The sequence below is a fragment of the Lycium barbarum genome, chromosome 2 (assembly GCF_019175385.1).
Source record: "Lycium barbarum isolate Lr01 chromosome 2, ASM1917538v2, whole genome shotgun sequence".
Classification (NCBI taxonomy): Eukaryota; Viridiplantae; Streptophyta; class Magnoliopsida; order Solanales; family Solanaceae; genus Lycium; species Lycium barbarum.
In genome coordinates, this window is record NC_083338.1 from 86,411,924 (window position 1) to 86,429,001 (window position 17,078).

A 17,078-nucleotide genomic window follows, 5' to 3' on the forward strand; every position below is an offset into this window, starting at 1 on the left:
TTTTTGCATAGTAGAAGGGGTAAATCTGACCCTTTTCCCTATTTTCTTTAGCAAATTGAGGCTCAAATATGTGTGATGAGAAGGCAAAAGAGAAGCCAACCGCACCAAGACTGCAAAACACCGATTGCATGTGTGAGAGATATGTGTGTCAGTCACACACTTAGCGGGTTGCCATGCCAAGATACGGGTCGGATAATTTCCATGCCCGAATTAGTTAGCCCAGAAATAGAAAAAACAAACAAAAAAAAAAAAAAATCATCATCACTGCCTCTTTAATAATTTTCAAAGCCACAGCGGAGTAAGTGGCCATTATTATGAACCGGAGGGAGTACTATATATATATCTTTTTCTCTTTCTTTTCTAAGGGCTGTTAGTTTGTTTGGAAAAATGGAGAATCATAGGCAAAGCAGAGAGAGGGGCAACCACCCTTAAAAAGTTCCCATATTCTCTCTATTGCTTTATTCTCGCAATTTCCGGGCTAATCTAGCAAAGGGAATTGCCGATTCGCCAGTAATTACTTATAATTTGAGGCTCAGATCTGCGATAAATCAGGGCAAAGGAGACAAAGCAACCACCATGGCTGCAGACCTCAGTTGCAAAACAACACAAGATGCCTTACCTGGTCGCCCCGCCAAGATACGGGCAGCTCCGGTGCCTGACGCAACTCTAGACAACAACATTTGTCATCATCACAGCCTCATATCCATGATTAAAAGCTAGCTAGCCATAGCGAAGAGGAACAGGTCAACAGGAAAGTGAAGCAGCAGAAGTAGTTTAAGGGGCAATCTATGTATTTGACAATTTTCAACAATGGCGGTTTAATGTTCTGAAAATGGAAAAGGAAATCATTGGCCAACAGAGAGGGGGCAACCACCATTACAGGCTCCTCAATGCCTCTCCATTGCCTCATTCTTTCCGTCTAGAGTTGCACAATATCATTGTCTTTGCAGGATATCTATATATATAGTAAAGCTAGGCATAGAAGAGGTGAGGTGGCACATCTCTTAGGCTAGCATTTGTATTTACTACCTCTGGTTCAAAATCAGTGTCCACTTAACCTCTCTATAGTTAGAAAAGTAGGTAAACGTAATCGAAGAATAATGGCTTTGGAAAAATCTAACTTTCCTTAAAGAGATATTTTCCGTATACAAATTAGGGAAAATACAAGCAATTCCTTTCAAGATACAACAAAGCCCAGATTACACATGCAGATTTTTCCTATATGTTACTTCAAGAGTGTCCTCATATTTATAGAATTTGAGAGATGACTTTTCTGAATAGTCATGCCCTTTCACAAACAAATGTGTCATTCCATTTAAGACCTCTTTTATTACCAACTATCTAAAAATTATGGCCAGCAATTCAATTTTCTTTAGCAAATTGAGGCTCTGATTCGTGTAATGATAAGGCAAAAGAGAATCCAGCCACGCCATGGCTGCAAAACACCGACTGCGTGTGTGAGAGAAGCTTCTCAATCACAGGCCATACCGGGTTGCCATGCCAAGATACGGGTCGGGTCATCTCCATGGCCGAATCAGTTAGCCCAGATAATTAAAAAAAAATCATCATCACTGCCTCTTTAAGAGCCGAAGGTCACGTAGTTGTTGTAGTATATTTTAAGGATGCAAAAATGTATATAAATCCAGAAACTGAACTACTATATATATAACGAACCAACAGCCCTTAAAAAAGAAAGAGAAAATCCCATATTCTCTCTATTGCCACATTCTCGCCATTTCTAGGCTAATCTAACAAAGAATTTGCTAATTCGCCAGTAATTACTTACAATTTGAGGCTCAGATCTGTGATAAAATCAGGGCAAAGGGAGACAAAGCACCCGCCATGGCTGCAGACCTTGGTTGCAAAATGCCTTAACAGGGTCGCTTCGCCAAGATTACAGGCAGCTCCGATGATCTACCAACTCTAGACGACACCATTTGTCATCATCACAGCCTCTATCATATCCTGATTAAAAGGTAGCTATAGTGAGTAGTGAAGAAGCAGAAGTAGTTTAAGGGGCAATCTATGCATTTGACCATTTTCAACAATGGGGGTTTATTGTTTGGAAAAGGAAATCATGGGCGAAAGAACAGAGAGGGGGCAACCACCGTAACAGAATCCCCTCTCCGTCACCTCATTTTTTTCCGTCTAGAGTTGCGCGATGCTGCTGTCTTTGTAGGTTGTTTTGTATTAGTAAGACTATCAATCCTCCTTTTACTTTTTGTTTTTTCTTTGCTTTTACAATTTACTTCATATTAGCAAATGGAGTAAGTGGAAGCTCATTTGCTTGCGCAAGTCAAACAGATTGAGAAATAGAACCAATTCGTTCTTAATAACTACGGGATGGTTATCTTGCCAATGGATACTCTTATTGCGCTCGATACATTGAGAATCCAAGTATTATAGAAGGGCAGAGCTTAATTTTCATGTTGTCAAAGAGTTAGAACAATTAACTTTTCATGTTGTTAGAACAATTAACTTTTCGTGTTGTCAAATATTTGAACAACGAAAATATATGGCAAGTGCTTGAGTCGAATTGATCCGGTCAAACATGAACAAGATACAAGTGTCCAGGTTTGTTAGGATGCCTCAGCTGTATACATCACTATACTTTAACTTGACACCTATCATCACGATAAGTTGCCTTGACCTTTTTTTGAATTCTCAAAAAAACTTTGAAGGTCTAACAATAAGAATATGTAGGCTTAGATCTAACACAAAATGCAAAGCATGATAGCATACCATAACAACTGCACCTGAATACCAAACCAATTGGGATCAACTGTATAACTCCTTAAAATTGTATACGGTAAAAATCGGATTTATGCTAGACCGGTGAGACCGGGAATCGAGGGAAGAAAGAAACAAGCACGAGCGTGAAGACTTTCTTCCGGACCGGAGGTATCGCACTAGAAGTGGTTGATCAAAAGAAAGCGAAGGAAATCGTTCGGTCCGATTTCTCCATAGCCGAGTTGATCGTGGTCGTTAGTCCGGGTGATCGTGGTCGTTCATCCGGTTGGTCGTGGTCGTTAGTTCGGGTGATCGTGGCCGTTAGTCCGGGTGTTCAGTTACACCATTGCCACGCGTCAAGACCGTTCTGCCACATTGTACTGTCAATCGTACGGGCATCAGACCGTACGACTCAACCTTATCCTTTTAGGGTTTTCTTTATTCAAAAGGGTTTTATGTTGTATAGAAGGCCCATAAGGCAAAACTATAAATAGAAGGCATTTCCCTACTTTCAAGGGTTGGCTTTTCCAGATCAAGAACATTGTAATAGCAAAATATATAAAATCTCTCTCTCTCTCTCTCTCTCTCTCTCTCTCTCTCTGATATTAGTCTGGATTTGTGTGTTCTTTAAGCTTATTTACTCATCCAATATTTATATATTACTTAATACATATATATTTAATATAAATCGTCAACATCGATCCATTTGCTCACGGCAATCACACATATAGACATATATCAATTGCAGCGAACCCGTATACATTTCCTATCAACCAAATAGATTAAAGTTCACCCACATATCCTATACCTCATTTATAAATTCAATTGATTACCTAAATTCGGGGTAAACAGTTTGGCACCCACCGTGGGGCCTAGGATAATAGTGATCTGTGATCTTGGTTTCTATCTCTTACCCGTTAGGATCGAAAAAATCTTTTGTTCGTCTCTGTGAAAACGGACCAAATGGCAAACAGTGGACAATCTGGTCACGTCAACAATAACGAAATTGTGGCCGAAAATGAAGACAGTGGGCAACGGGGATTACTAAAAAATCCCGTCGACCCAAACCCCGTTAATTCGAGGGAGGGCCTCAACCGGCAAAACACCGTGAATCAGGAGAATGTCGCCCCGCCGGCCACCGATCCTTTAAATACTCACAATTCAATTACATTGTCCCGGACACAAGGCCGGAAAGTGCCGGATACCCCGGATGATAATATTGAATTACGTTTAATTTTTGAAATGTTGCCGGAACAGAGGGCGGCTATTGCCGAACAAGGAGTCGCAATAGCCCAGTTGCAAAGCAAAAATGATAAAATGACCCTGGAGAGGATGAAAGGTGTTGCTGAACCCAGAAGGGACGAGACACGGATTTTCAAGAGTAATGGATCCGGAGCTGGTTCATCCACCGAAGTTCTGAGAATGCTCGAAACATTGGCGAAGCGGGTAGACTCGACTGAGAAGAGGGTGGAAACGTATAACTCTCGGGTGGACCAGATCCCGGGGGCTCCGCCTATTCTGAAAGGACCGGATTCGAAGATGTACATTCAGAGGCCTTTTTCCTCCGAGTGCGGCCCCGAAATTGATCCCGAAGAGATTCAAAATGCCGGATATCCAGAAATATGACGGCACAATAGACCCTCAGGAACACGTGACTTCATACACCTGTGCCATAAAAGGCAATGATGTTGAAGAGCATGAAATTGAATCCGTGTTGTTGAAAAAGTTTGGGGAAACTCTGTCGAAGGGAGCATTGACTTGGTACAACCATCTGCCCGAGCATTCAATCACTTCTCTCGAAATGCTCGCCGATGCGTTCATAAAAGCTCATGCCGGTGCCAAAAAGGTGCAGGCCCGTAAGGCAGATATTTTCCGTATAGCCCAAAGGGATGACGAGTTATTGCGTGAATTTGTCAACCGATTCCAAAGGGAGGAATGGAGCTACCTTCGGTTCCGGAGGAATGGGATGCACAAGCTTTCATCAAAGGGCTCAATCCTCGGAGCTCGACGGCTTCGTTCAAACTAAAGGTAAACTTGCTGGAATACGAGGCTGTGACCTGGGCAGATGTCCATAACAGATACGAATCAAAGATTCGAGTAGAGGATGACCAACTCGAGCTTCCCCCGAGGCCCGTGAATATCAACAAAAGCTCGGAGAGATCGCGAAAAAATTACGAGTCGGAGTCCAGACCATCGAGGGAAAGGTATCGGCCATACTCTCATTCAAAAAGGCCAAGCTTCAAGTTGGAAAAATCAAGGGTTGGCTCGAGTCAATTCTCTGGTCGGGGTTATAAACGGGCCGAGCGCCCGTCGAATAGTCGAGATCTCTCATTTAGGAGAAATGTGTCACGACCCAACCCCATAGGCCGTGACTAGTGCCCGATCTGAGCACCCGAACACATCTATCAAATGCTATCTCAAATTTTATCAAACGCATTCAAGTATATAGCGGAAGCCGACAAGGCTATATTTCAAAGTTAGATAATTTCCAGAAAAATTTCGGCAGAGTTTCCTTTGTTTTACAGGCTATCCAAAATAACCCTGCGCACAGAAAATACCAACAAAAGACCACACAGGGCCAACGAAGCAACATTTAAACATATGCGGACCGGCCGCCGCGGCGAATGAGATCGCCCAAACACAACATATACACGCATTTGTACAGAAAGACCCTAACCCACAAACATGTCCACAGACCTCTAAACAGACCGACAGAATCATATGACGGGACAGGGCCCCGTCGTACCCCTGAGTGACGTACATTTATACAATAGCAGGAGACTGTACCAAAAATATAGGCTCCGGATAAGAGAGCGCCTCAGAATAGCAGAATAAGATCCTAAGCGGGCGGATCAGCGAACCTGTCGTATGTACCTGCGCGGCATGAAAATGCAGCCCCCGAAGAAAGGGGGTCAGTACGAAATATGTACTGAATATGTAAAGCCTGAATTACAGAAACAAAATCATAACTGGTACAGAACGTACAGAAAAAGTGAGTAGAAAATCCAAAGTATCAAATACATATTTTCAAAACATGCGGAGTGTGTACAGAAACATATGTCATATCAAATCCGACCCCTGCCAAGGGACTCGGCAGACAGAACGTGGCCACCCTCCCGACGCTGGTGCCACAACACAGAAGAATCAGAATAGGGGCATAATCCCGTAACATAGTATATCATATCAGATGGCCATGACAAATCATATCAGAACATGTGTACATGGCACAGCATACTCCACAAACCCATGTACACGTATACCTGCCCCCTCACATCGAGGCACGGCGAACAATGCAGAGGATTACGCTTGACAACATATCCTGGCCCGGGCTCAGTGTGGGAAACATTGGGTCATCCACGAATAGAGTAGCGAGAAACTAAATGCAGTTAAAATATCATAAATATTTTCAGAGACTCGATGAGGCATATCAATGACAAACCAATTCAATGAAGTCAGACGGGATCATAATAAGTGAGTTTCGGATGTCATAATGAATTACAGAAGCATAACCTTTCTGAAGTCGTTCCGAGTGCCAAAACAATTTATAAGACTTAATGAATTATTTAAAACAATTTTTGTTTAGTAGTTAAAAGAGTAGTCAGAACATTTCTTTCCAAAAACTGCTCGAAAACGAGCCTTAAGTACAATAAGGGTAAAACCGGGACTAGTGGGCCCACCTTGGGACAAGCAAGGCGGTGGGCTCAAATTACTCATTTTAGGCTTATGGGGTCACCTACGAAGGTTCTACGGACATTTTATAACTTTTCATAAAGTTTGGGGAAGGTTTGCATAATTTTCAAGAAAGCATACAAAAAAAGGTTCAATTCTATTGAATGAAAGAGGGATATTTTCAAATGCGGATTCCGATGAGCAGAATATTTTCTGAGGCTCGAATCCGATCCTAGTACACCTAGGACATGCCAAAAGAAGAAAAGGGATAGCTTTACATACCTCGAACGCACTTCCAAGATAACCAATCTAAAGCTAATCCAAATCTACGCCTCGGGCTCCCCAAGGTCTACAATTACGCCAACGAATACCAATCATTAGCTAAGGGCACTTAAGCCATTCATTCCAAACTAATCATTAAATTCTACAGAAAATTCGGCAGCACTTCCCCTGTAAATAGGCCATCCCGAGAATTTATCTCGCTCAAAATCAACAACAACAACCACAATAACCAACCTAGTAACATTGATAACCAATTCGAAAGGCAAAATAATAATAGTAACTCTCTTTTACATCATTCAACAACTTTCATAAATTCAACTCGACGACTTACCTTCAAGCCAACATCGATGCTTATATATTTAAATACTAACCCGAATCCATACCAACAATACTTAAAGACATTCTAAGCAATTCATACAACATTTCCAACAATCCAAAAAATTTCCCTTCCTTTCCACATAATGTAACTCTTCCATTCTAACTTCACACCCTCCAACTAATATCAACATTTTTCCATATTCATTAACTAACTCAAGATTACCCAAACATATTTCAATAACATTTTAAACAATATCCAAGGGTTCGAACCATTCCGCCCATTTCCATATTCCATTCGAAACTTCTACAATTGCAACGAAACTACCAAATCGCATTGTTTTCCTTCCAAATTCATTAATAACAACCATAGTTCACATTTAGCATCTTACTTTCATAATTGCATAAAAATTATATAAAAATCACATAAAACAGTCCATTAACTCCTTAAATCAACTCCTACACGGCTTCAACACAACCACATACAAAATTCCATAATTTTCATTCCTTTCAAACACACTACATCATTCAAACCATCCTTAATACATGTACAAGAAATTCAAACATTACTTCACATAAGCCCTTCACACGGCTAACTTTAAATTTCAACAACATTCAATACCAACATGCACCATTTTATACATATTCACAATGCATCCAACTCATTCTAAATGTAAAAGAAATAACCAATTCTTACCTTGGATACTTGACCCCAATTTGTGTCTTAAATCTTTATACTTGTTCTTGCTTTTCCACCTCTATCTCCTTGTCTTCTCCTTAGAATTTTATTAAGCTACAAACTGATTTTTTTTTTTTTTTTTTTAAAACCTCAATCTGGCCGTGAGAAGTCATGCATATGCTTTCTTGTTCTTGAAAGTTGATATCCAACAAATGCATTGGAAAATGCCATTTGCACTTTGCCTTATTCTATGTATATGGTTTCCCACCATGTTACACGTACACCCCCACTTAATGATTCAATATTCCACCTTGTCTTGTAAATTTTCAGATTTGATTCCCCTTTTTTTTTTTTTTTTTTTTTTTTGGGTGGGGCCCACATGGCCCTTTAAGCTTAATTAATTAATGAAGTGATTTAAATTTTAATCCCACTTAATAATCTAATCATAGTTAATTTACCCCTAATCTCCAATAATATCTTTATACCAATAAAATTCATACACAATTTATGTTTTAATTAAAATTGAAAATTAACGATTTCTATTTCGTATCCGAAAATAATTCCGCCTTTAACTTGAGTCGATTTTCTTGCGGATAATTCGTCATATAAATGTACGGGGTATAACATCCTCCCCCCCTTTAGAACATTCGTCCTCGAATGTCAAATTAATCTTATAGGATCTTGTAAGCATTTTGGGGAAAATATATCACAAAGTAGAGGCTAGACCTGTCAATACACTTATATTTCGAAAAAAGACATTAGTATACCTGTATCCGTGTTTGGTAGCGCCTTCGGGTCCTGTCGACTAGTCAAGGCATAGATGCGGTTCGAAGGACCGCTTGAACTGGGAGCTCCGCCACGACCTCTGCCGCGGCCTGCTGATGTCGACGTACCCTGCCCCGCAGGGCGCATGGCTATCGAAGGAGACGATGACCCAGCGACTGACCCGGTAGGCTGCGCTGCACCTCCCAAATTACCCTTATACGGGCACTCTCTTACAGTATGGCCCTGGCGGCCACAAGAATAACAAGCACCTGTAGCACGGTAGCACTCTCCAGGGTGGTATCTCCCACAATAAGAACACTGAGGCCTGGGTGGCCTCGTCTGACCGGAACTCCTGTCTACCCGCGAACCTGAAACTCCGGAGCTCTGGCCTGCTCCTAAATACCCTGGGCTATCAAATCTCCTGCCTGAGAACTGCGGAGGTGTGCTCTGTGCCGGCTGGGAAGAATGCCAGCTAGACTGCTGCTGCGGCTGAGGCTGTCTGCCTCGGGAATCTCCAGAATATCCTGCAGACCTGGCCCTCTTGGGCGGCCTCCTGTCCCGATCTCTGCTGGAATAATCGTCCCTGTGTCGGTCCTCCATACCCAGAGCATAGGCCTGTAGTCGGGCGATATCCATATCTGTCTGCAATGCCACCGCCATACAGCCATCAATCAAATAACGGTCTAACCCCATCACGTATCTGTGCATCCGATCGGCCATGTCTGCTACTATGGCAGGTGCATACCGGGCCAGAGAATCAAACTCCAAATTATACTCACGAACGCTCCGACCCCTCTGCTGCAGATGCAAAAATCGATCAACCTGCGCCCGCCGTAACTCTGGGGGCAAAAAGTGGCGGGTAAACGCAGCCACGAACTCGTCCCAAGTAGCTGGGGCAGCACCCTCACCCCTGGATAGCTCCCAGGACTCAAACCAGTGAGCAGCAACATCCCGTAGTCTGTGCGAGGCCAACTCAACAGACTCAGTCTCTGAAGCCCTGACCAAGTCTAGTGAGCGCCGCATCCCCCGAATAAAGTCATGGGGGTCCTCGTCGGGCTTAGACCCAAAAAACTCTGGGGGGCCACAAAATAGGAACTCTCGAACCCTCAGGCTGTCACGCCTGTCATCATCATCATCCCTCCGCCCGCGTCTGCGAGCCTGCCCCGCTACCAGTCGAGTCAATAGCTGAACTGCCTCTCGCAGGGTACCATCATCTGCCCCTGGCTGGGGAACTGGAGGCGCGGCCGTTGGAGCCTCTGGAGCTAATGGTGTAGCCGCCCCCCGACCCCTAGTGGCAGCGACTGGTGCTCCAGACTCCTCTGATGATGAAGACGTAGTAGAGTCTGCTGGCTGGGACGCAATATCACGCATCATCTGAGCAAGGGTCCGAGTACCCTTCTGAGCCCGACTGGTCTCTCCTACCACGCCCTTTTTCTTCTGGGCGGCCGTCGCCTTTTTCGGAGGCATCACTGAAAGAAAAGCAACAACGGATCAGAACAGAATCATCCTAATAGCATAACTCTATCGCACGATCTAAGATTCAAAGGAAGGAAACACCCTAAATGTCCTGCAGCCTCCTGTTTATAGATGCGGTGCACAACACACCGATAAACAAGACTCTACGAGACACGGTCTGTAGACATTCCGAGAACCAAACCGCTCTGATACCACTTTTGTCACGACCCAACCCCATAGGCCGTGACTAGTGCCCGATCTGAGCACCCGAACACATCTATCAAATGCTATCTCAAATTTTATCAAACGCATTCAAGTATATAGCGGAAGCCGACAAGGCTATATTTCAAAGTTAGATAATTTCCAGAAAAATTTCGGCAGAGTTTCCTTTGTTTTACAGGCTATCCAAAATAACCCTGCGCACAGAAAATACCAACAAAAGACCACACAGGGCCAACGAAGCAACATTTAAACATATGCGGACCGGCCGCCGCGGCGAATGAGATCGCCCAAACACAACATATACACGCATTTGTACAGAAAGACCCTAACCCACAAACATGTCCACAGACCTCTAAACAGACCGACAGAATCATATGACGGGACAGGGCCCCGTCGTACCCCTGAGTGACGTACATTTATACAATAGCAGGAGACTGTACCAAAAATATAGGCTCCGGATAAGAGAGCGCCTCAGAATAGCAGAATAAGATCCTAAGCGGGCGGATCAGCGAACCTGTCGTATGTACCTGCGCGGCATGAAAATGCAGCCCCCGAAGAAAGGGGGTCAGTACGAAATATGTACTGAATATGTAAAGCCTGAATTACAGAAACAAAATCATAACTGGTACAGAACGTACAGAAAAAGTGAGTAGAAAATCCAAAGTATCAAATACATATTTTCAAAACATGCGGAGTGTGTACAGAAACATATGTCATATCAAATCCGACCCCTGCCAAGGGACTCGGCAGACAGAACGTGGCCACCCTCCCGACGCTGGTGCCACAACACAGAAGAATCAGAATAGGGGCATAATCCCGTAACATAGTATATCATATCAGATGGCCATGACAAATCATATCAGAACATGTGTACATGGCACAGCATACTCCACAAACCCATGTACACGTATACCTGCCCCCTCACATCGAGGCACGGCGAACAATGCAGAGGATTACGCTTGACAACATATCCTGGCCCGGGCTCAGTGTGGGAAACATTGGGTCATCCACGAATAGAGTAGCGAGAAACTAAATGCAGTTAAAATATCATAAATATTTTCAGAGACTCGATGAGGCATATCAATGACAAACCAATTCAATGAAGTCAGACGGGATCATAATAAGTGAGTTTCGGATGTCATAATGAATTACAGAAGCATAACCTTTCTGAAGTCGTTCCGAGTGCCAAAACAATTTATAAGACTTAATGAATTATTTAAAACAATTTTTGTTTAGTAGTTAAAAGAGTAGTCAGAACATTTCTTTCCAAAAACTGCTCGAAAACGAGCCTTAAGTACAATAAGGGTAAAACCGGGACTAGTGGGCCCACCTTGGGACAAGCAAGGCGGTGGGCTCAAATTACTCATTTTAGGCTTATGGGGTCACCTACGAAGGTTCTACGGACATTTTATAACTTTTCATAAAGTTTGGGGAAGGTTTGCATAATTTTCAAGAAAGCATACAAAAAAAGGTTCAATTCTATTGAATGAAAGAGGGATATTTTCAAATGCGGATTCCGATGAGCAGAATATTTTCTGAGGCTCGAATCCGATCCTAGTACACCTAGGACATGCCAAAAGAAGAAAAGGGATAGCTTTACATACCTCGAACGCACTTCCAAGATAACCAATCTAAAGCTAATCCAAATCTACGCCTCGGGCTCCCCAAGGTCTACAATTACGCCAACGAATACCAATCATTAGCTAAGGGCACTTAAGCCATTCATTCCAAACTAATCATTAAATTCTACAGAAAATTCGGCAGCACTTCCCCTGTAAATAGGCCATCCCGAGAATTTATCTCGCTCAAAATCAACAACAACAACCACAATAACCAACCTAGTAACATTGATAACCAATTCGAAAGGCAAAATAATAATAGTAACTCTCTTTTACATCATTCAACAACTTTCATAAATTCAACTCGACGACTTACCTTCAAGCCAACATCGATGCTTATATATTTAAATACTAACCCGAATCCATACCAACAATACTTAAAGACATTCTAAGCAATTCATACAACATTTCCAACAATCCAAAAAATTTCCCTTCCTTTCCACATAATGTAACTCTTCCATTCTAACTTCACACCCTCCAACTAATATCAACATTTTTCCATATTCATTAACTAACTCAAGATTACCCAAACATATTTCAATAACATTTTAAACAATATCCAAGGGTTCGAACCATTCCGCCCATTTCCATATTCCATTCGAAACTTCTACAATTGCAACGAAACTACCAAATCGCATTGTTTTCCTTCCAAATTCATTAATAACAACCATAGTTCACATTTAGCATCTTACTTTCATAATTGCATAAAAATTATATAAAAATCACATAAAACAGTCCATTAACTCCTTAAATCAACTCCTACACGGCTTCAACACAACCACATACAAAATTCCATAATTTTCATTCCTTTCAAACACACTACATCATTCAAACCATCCTTAATACATGTACAAGAAATTCAAACATTACTTCACATAAGCCCTTCACACGGCTAACTTTAAATTTCAACAACATTCAATACCAACATGCACCATTTTATACATATTCACAATGCATCCAACTCATTCTAAATGTAAAAGAAATAACCAATTCTTACCTTGGATACTTGACCCCAATTTGTGTCTTAAATCTTTATACTTGTTCTTGCTTTTCCACCTCTATCTCCTTGTCTTCTCCTTAGAATTTTATTAAGCTACAAACTGATTTTTTTTTTTTTTTTTTTTAAAACCTCAATCTGGCCGTGAGAAGTCATGCATATGCTTTCTTGTTCTTGAAAGTTGATATCCAACAAATGCATTGGAAAATGCCATTTGCACTTTGCCTTATTCTATGTATATGGTTTCCCACCATGTTACACGTACACCCCCACTTAATGATTCAATATTCCACCTTGTCTTGTAAATTTTCAGATTTGATTCCCCTTTTTTTTTTTTTTTTTTTTTTTTTTGGGTGGGGCCCACATGGCCCTTTAAGCTTAATTAATTAATGAAGTGATTTAAATTTTAATCCCACTTAATAATCTAATCATAGTTAATTTACCCCTAATCTCCAATAATATCTTTATACCAATAAAATTCATACACAATTTATGTTTTAATTAAAATTGAAAATTAACGATTTCTATTTCGTATCCGAAAATAATTCCGCCTTTAACTTGAGTCGATTTTCTTGCGGATAATTCGTCATATAAATGTACGGGGTATAACAAAATGCCGGAAGCTCATCCAGCAACAAAGACTTGCCGAGGATATCAGAGTACAACTTCAACTTCAACGTCAACACTTCGGACCTCGTCTCGGCTATTGGCCGTATCACAGAAGCAAGATGGCTAAGACCACTTAGGTCAGACCCGGGCCAACGGGACCCGAGCATGATGTGTGAATATTATGGAACCCATGGACACAGAACTGAGGACTGTCGCCAGCTAAGAGAGGAGGTGGCTCGGTTACTGAAGAATGGCCACCTTCGAGAATTGCTGAGTAAACGAGCTAAAGGCCACTACAAGGAAAGGGAATCTCATAAATGGGCCGAACTAGTAGAACCTCAGCATATAATCAACATGATAATCGGGGGTACCGATACCCCCTCGAGGGCCGGTGATGAAACGGACGAAGGTTTCCATTGTGCGTGAGAAGCGCAGCCGGGATTGCTTACCCGAGGGTTCCATCTCTTTCAACAACGAGGATGCAGAAGGCATCATTCAACCGCACAATGATGCATTGGTAATCTTTATTCTTATTTTTAAATCACAAGTTAAATGTATTTTGATTGACCCAGGTAGCTCGGCCAACATCATCTGGTGGAGAGTGGTTGAACAGCTAAGGCTACTCGATCAGATCGTACCGGTAGCCCGAGTGCTCAGCGGTTTCAACATGGCGAGCGAAACCACGAAGAGGGAGATCTCTTTGCCGGTCAACATTGATGACACTATCCAACAAACGGTGTTCTATGTAATCGAAGGAGATATGAAGTATAATGCATTGCTAGGTAGACCTTGGATACATAGCATGAGGACCGTGCCATCGACATTACATCAGCTGCTGAAATTCCCGACCCCGGAGGGGATAAAAACCATCTGAGGCGAACAGCCCGCTACAAGGGAGATGTTCGCAGTCGAGGAAGCGTCACCTCTTCCTAAAAAACCGGATCAAAAAGAAGATGAGTCAACCGGGGACAAGGACTCCAAATAGCAACTAAAGTACACGGGTTCGACAACGGAGCAGAAGGGGTTGGACCCGGTGTATGAAGAGGATGATTTCGGTGTACCCAGATCATTCGTCTTGCCGGATGACTCGGATGCAACCAAGTCAACAGTAGAGGAGTTGGAGCAAATCATCTTGTTCGAATACCTACCGGATAGAAAGGTATACCTGGGCACGGGGTTAACCTCGGAGCTCAAGAACAAGTTAATTAAATTTCTTCAAGCTAATGTTGATTGCTTCGCATGGTCCCATATAGATATGACAGGTGTACCACCGGAAGTAACAACTCACAAGCTCAGCCTAGACGGGAGGTTCCCTCCGGTGAAGCAGAAGAGAAGGCCCATGGCAGAGGCAAAACACTCCTTCGTAAAGTATGAGGTAACGAAGCTTTTGAAAATAGGCTCTATCCGGGAGGTAAAGTACCCGGACTGGCTAGCTAACGTAGTAGTGGTGCCGAAAAAAGGTAATAAATTTCGAATGTGCGTTGATTATAAGGATCTAAACAAAGCATGCCCGAAGGATTCATTTCTGTTGTCTCACATCGATAGAATGATCTATGCGACGGCCAGGCATGAGATGTTAAGTTTTCTCGATGCTTACTCCGGGTATAACCAAATCCGGATGCACCCAGAGGATCAAGAGAAAACACCCTTTATTACCCGGTATGGGACTTACTGTTACAATGTCATGCATTTCGGATTAAAAAATGTCGGTGCAACTTACCAACGCCTAGTTAATGGAATGTTCGAAGAACAAATAGGGAAAACTGTTACACCCCGTTTTTAACCGGGTTGAAATAGGAGTACAACATATTGGAGATTCCTATTTATTTTATTTTAAGGAGTCGCCACCTAATTAATTTAACGGTGAATTAGGACACCTAATTTATTAACTAAGGTAAAGTTAAAACTAAACTTTCGTTAATAGTCTGCTTAACCAATGTGATTCTAGGTAAGGGCTCTATATTATCCTAAAGGGAAGGGGTTAGGCATCCTTTAGAATCCGCTAACTACGGTTATCCGATCAAACTTAGTTAATTAATATAGACTAAATGCAAATATAATATTAAGAAAATAATTTGTAAATTATTGCTAAGGTTTTTAAAAGAAGAGAAGAAGAAAAAAAAATGTAATAATGCTATTTAAAATGATACTTATAGATATTGCTAGGGGGCTTTAAATGAGAAATATTAGCTAGAATAAGACTGATGGAAAATATGATAATTTACATAGAAAGGATATTTCAAAGGCCGTTTAGCAAAAGAAGATTTGAAATGCTAAATAACACTTAAAGATATGTTGATATGATTTTAAATACTAATACTATTTTTAAATAAAACTTGCAAAAGATAGTTTGCATATGAGTAATAGTTTTTTAATAGAAGACTTAGCAAATTTGAACTTTGAATAAAATAGTGTGATATGAATATGACTGTGTAAAAAAATCTAGACTATTTTTATAAATGGGAAGCAAAGGAAGTGAGTTTTCTTTCTCTTTTAATTATCTTTTATTGACTATGCTTAATGCGTGATTGATTCAAACTTGGATATTTATTTATGAATATACTAGAGTTTATATTTGAGTATTAATAATGCTTTGAAATGTCTATGATAGCAAAATGTGATTCCCTTTATTTTAAATATCTAGTCATGCCATTTTTTGCAAATCTATTATTCTCAATAAAAATAAATATTAGACATTATAAATAATTTTAACATAAAAAAAACAGAGAATAAAACTTATGGAGTTAATTTTTAGTCTTCCTAACTACCCACTATTAAAACTAAACCTAATAATTTCACTAAGGTTTATCTAAATTAAGAAAATAAAACAAAATAAAGAGTTAGTCATGCAATACAAATTAAATGCACAAAAATAAAATAGAAGGGGCAAATAAGTTAAATGGGCTCAGCCCATTTAGGGCTGCTGGACCAAGCTGCTGTTAGGCTTCAGCCCAGAAATTTCAGTGCATTGCTGTGGGCTGTCGCTGTTATATGGACCTCAGCCCATAATGTTTTGTATATGCTTGCTGCGGACAGGAGAAGGCTGGACAGAGAGAGAGGAGTCGTTTGGGCTTTTAGCCCGACGCCAAATGTGGAAGAAAACGAGTCCCTCGGACTCGTTTTGAGATAGTCATGCATAAAAAATTTGAAAGGAAAAGGATTAGTATATGATTCAAAGAATCTTAATAAGAAAGAGTCAGACAAGATGTTCTATTCCTTGAAAAAGTAATAACTTGCTTCAAGATCAGCAAATAGATAAAAATGACAAAAGTCGAATTCCTAATTATCAAAATAAAATAGTTCAATCTAATTCTAGTGAAGAGGAAATAGAACCAGCAACTCTCACCTAAATCACGTTTCAAATACGAAAAGGACCAAGTATCCAATTCAAAACAGAACAAAACTAAGGCTTTTATGTTGAACTTGGACATAATCGAAAGGGCAAAGCTGCGAGATAAACTAAGCCAGTTCATGCTTGTATTTTAAAATCTCTTAAACCAAATGACAGGAAGAGAACAACATACAAGGATCATACTATGAAAGAATATATTCAGTTTGAAAGAACATAGTGAATTTAGTCCAGAAGCAACTGCTAGATAGCAGCAAAATGAAAGCAACCAAGAACACTGTTAAGTAGCCATAAGCAGTAGCTGTTATGGCAGATATAACAAGAAGGGGGCAGTCCAAGAATACTGTAGTAAATTGAGTAGTACATGATAAACATTATTCTCAATTA

At 41.0% G+C, this 17,078-nt stretch overlaps 1 protein-coding gene across 1 annotated transcript; it reads right to left on the bottom strand.

The window, feature by feature from the left end:
* Positions 1–5,088: 5,088 nt before the first annotated feature.
* Positions 5,089–10,110, bottom strand: LOC132626603 (uncharacterized). The gene is made up of 2 exons (XM_060341522.1): positions 6,682–10,110; positions 5,089–5,604 (listed from the first exon to the last, which is right to left on the bottom strand). Exon 1 carries the CDS (start codon positions 9,905–9,907, stop codon positions 8,414–8,416), a length of 1,494 nt encoding a protein of 497 aa, XP_060197505.1. The 5' UTR covers positions 9,908–10,110; the 3' UTR covers positions 5,089–5,604; positions 6,682–8,413.
* Positions 10,111–17,078: the final 6,968 nt, after the last annotated feature.

Bases quoted from the DNA above. Each gene is read 5' to 3' on its own strand.
- LOC132626603 (XM_060341522.1), bottom strand. From the start codon at position 9,907: ATGCCTCCGAAAAAGGCGACGGCCGCCCAGAAGAAAAAGGGCGTGGTA.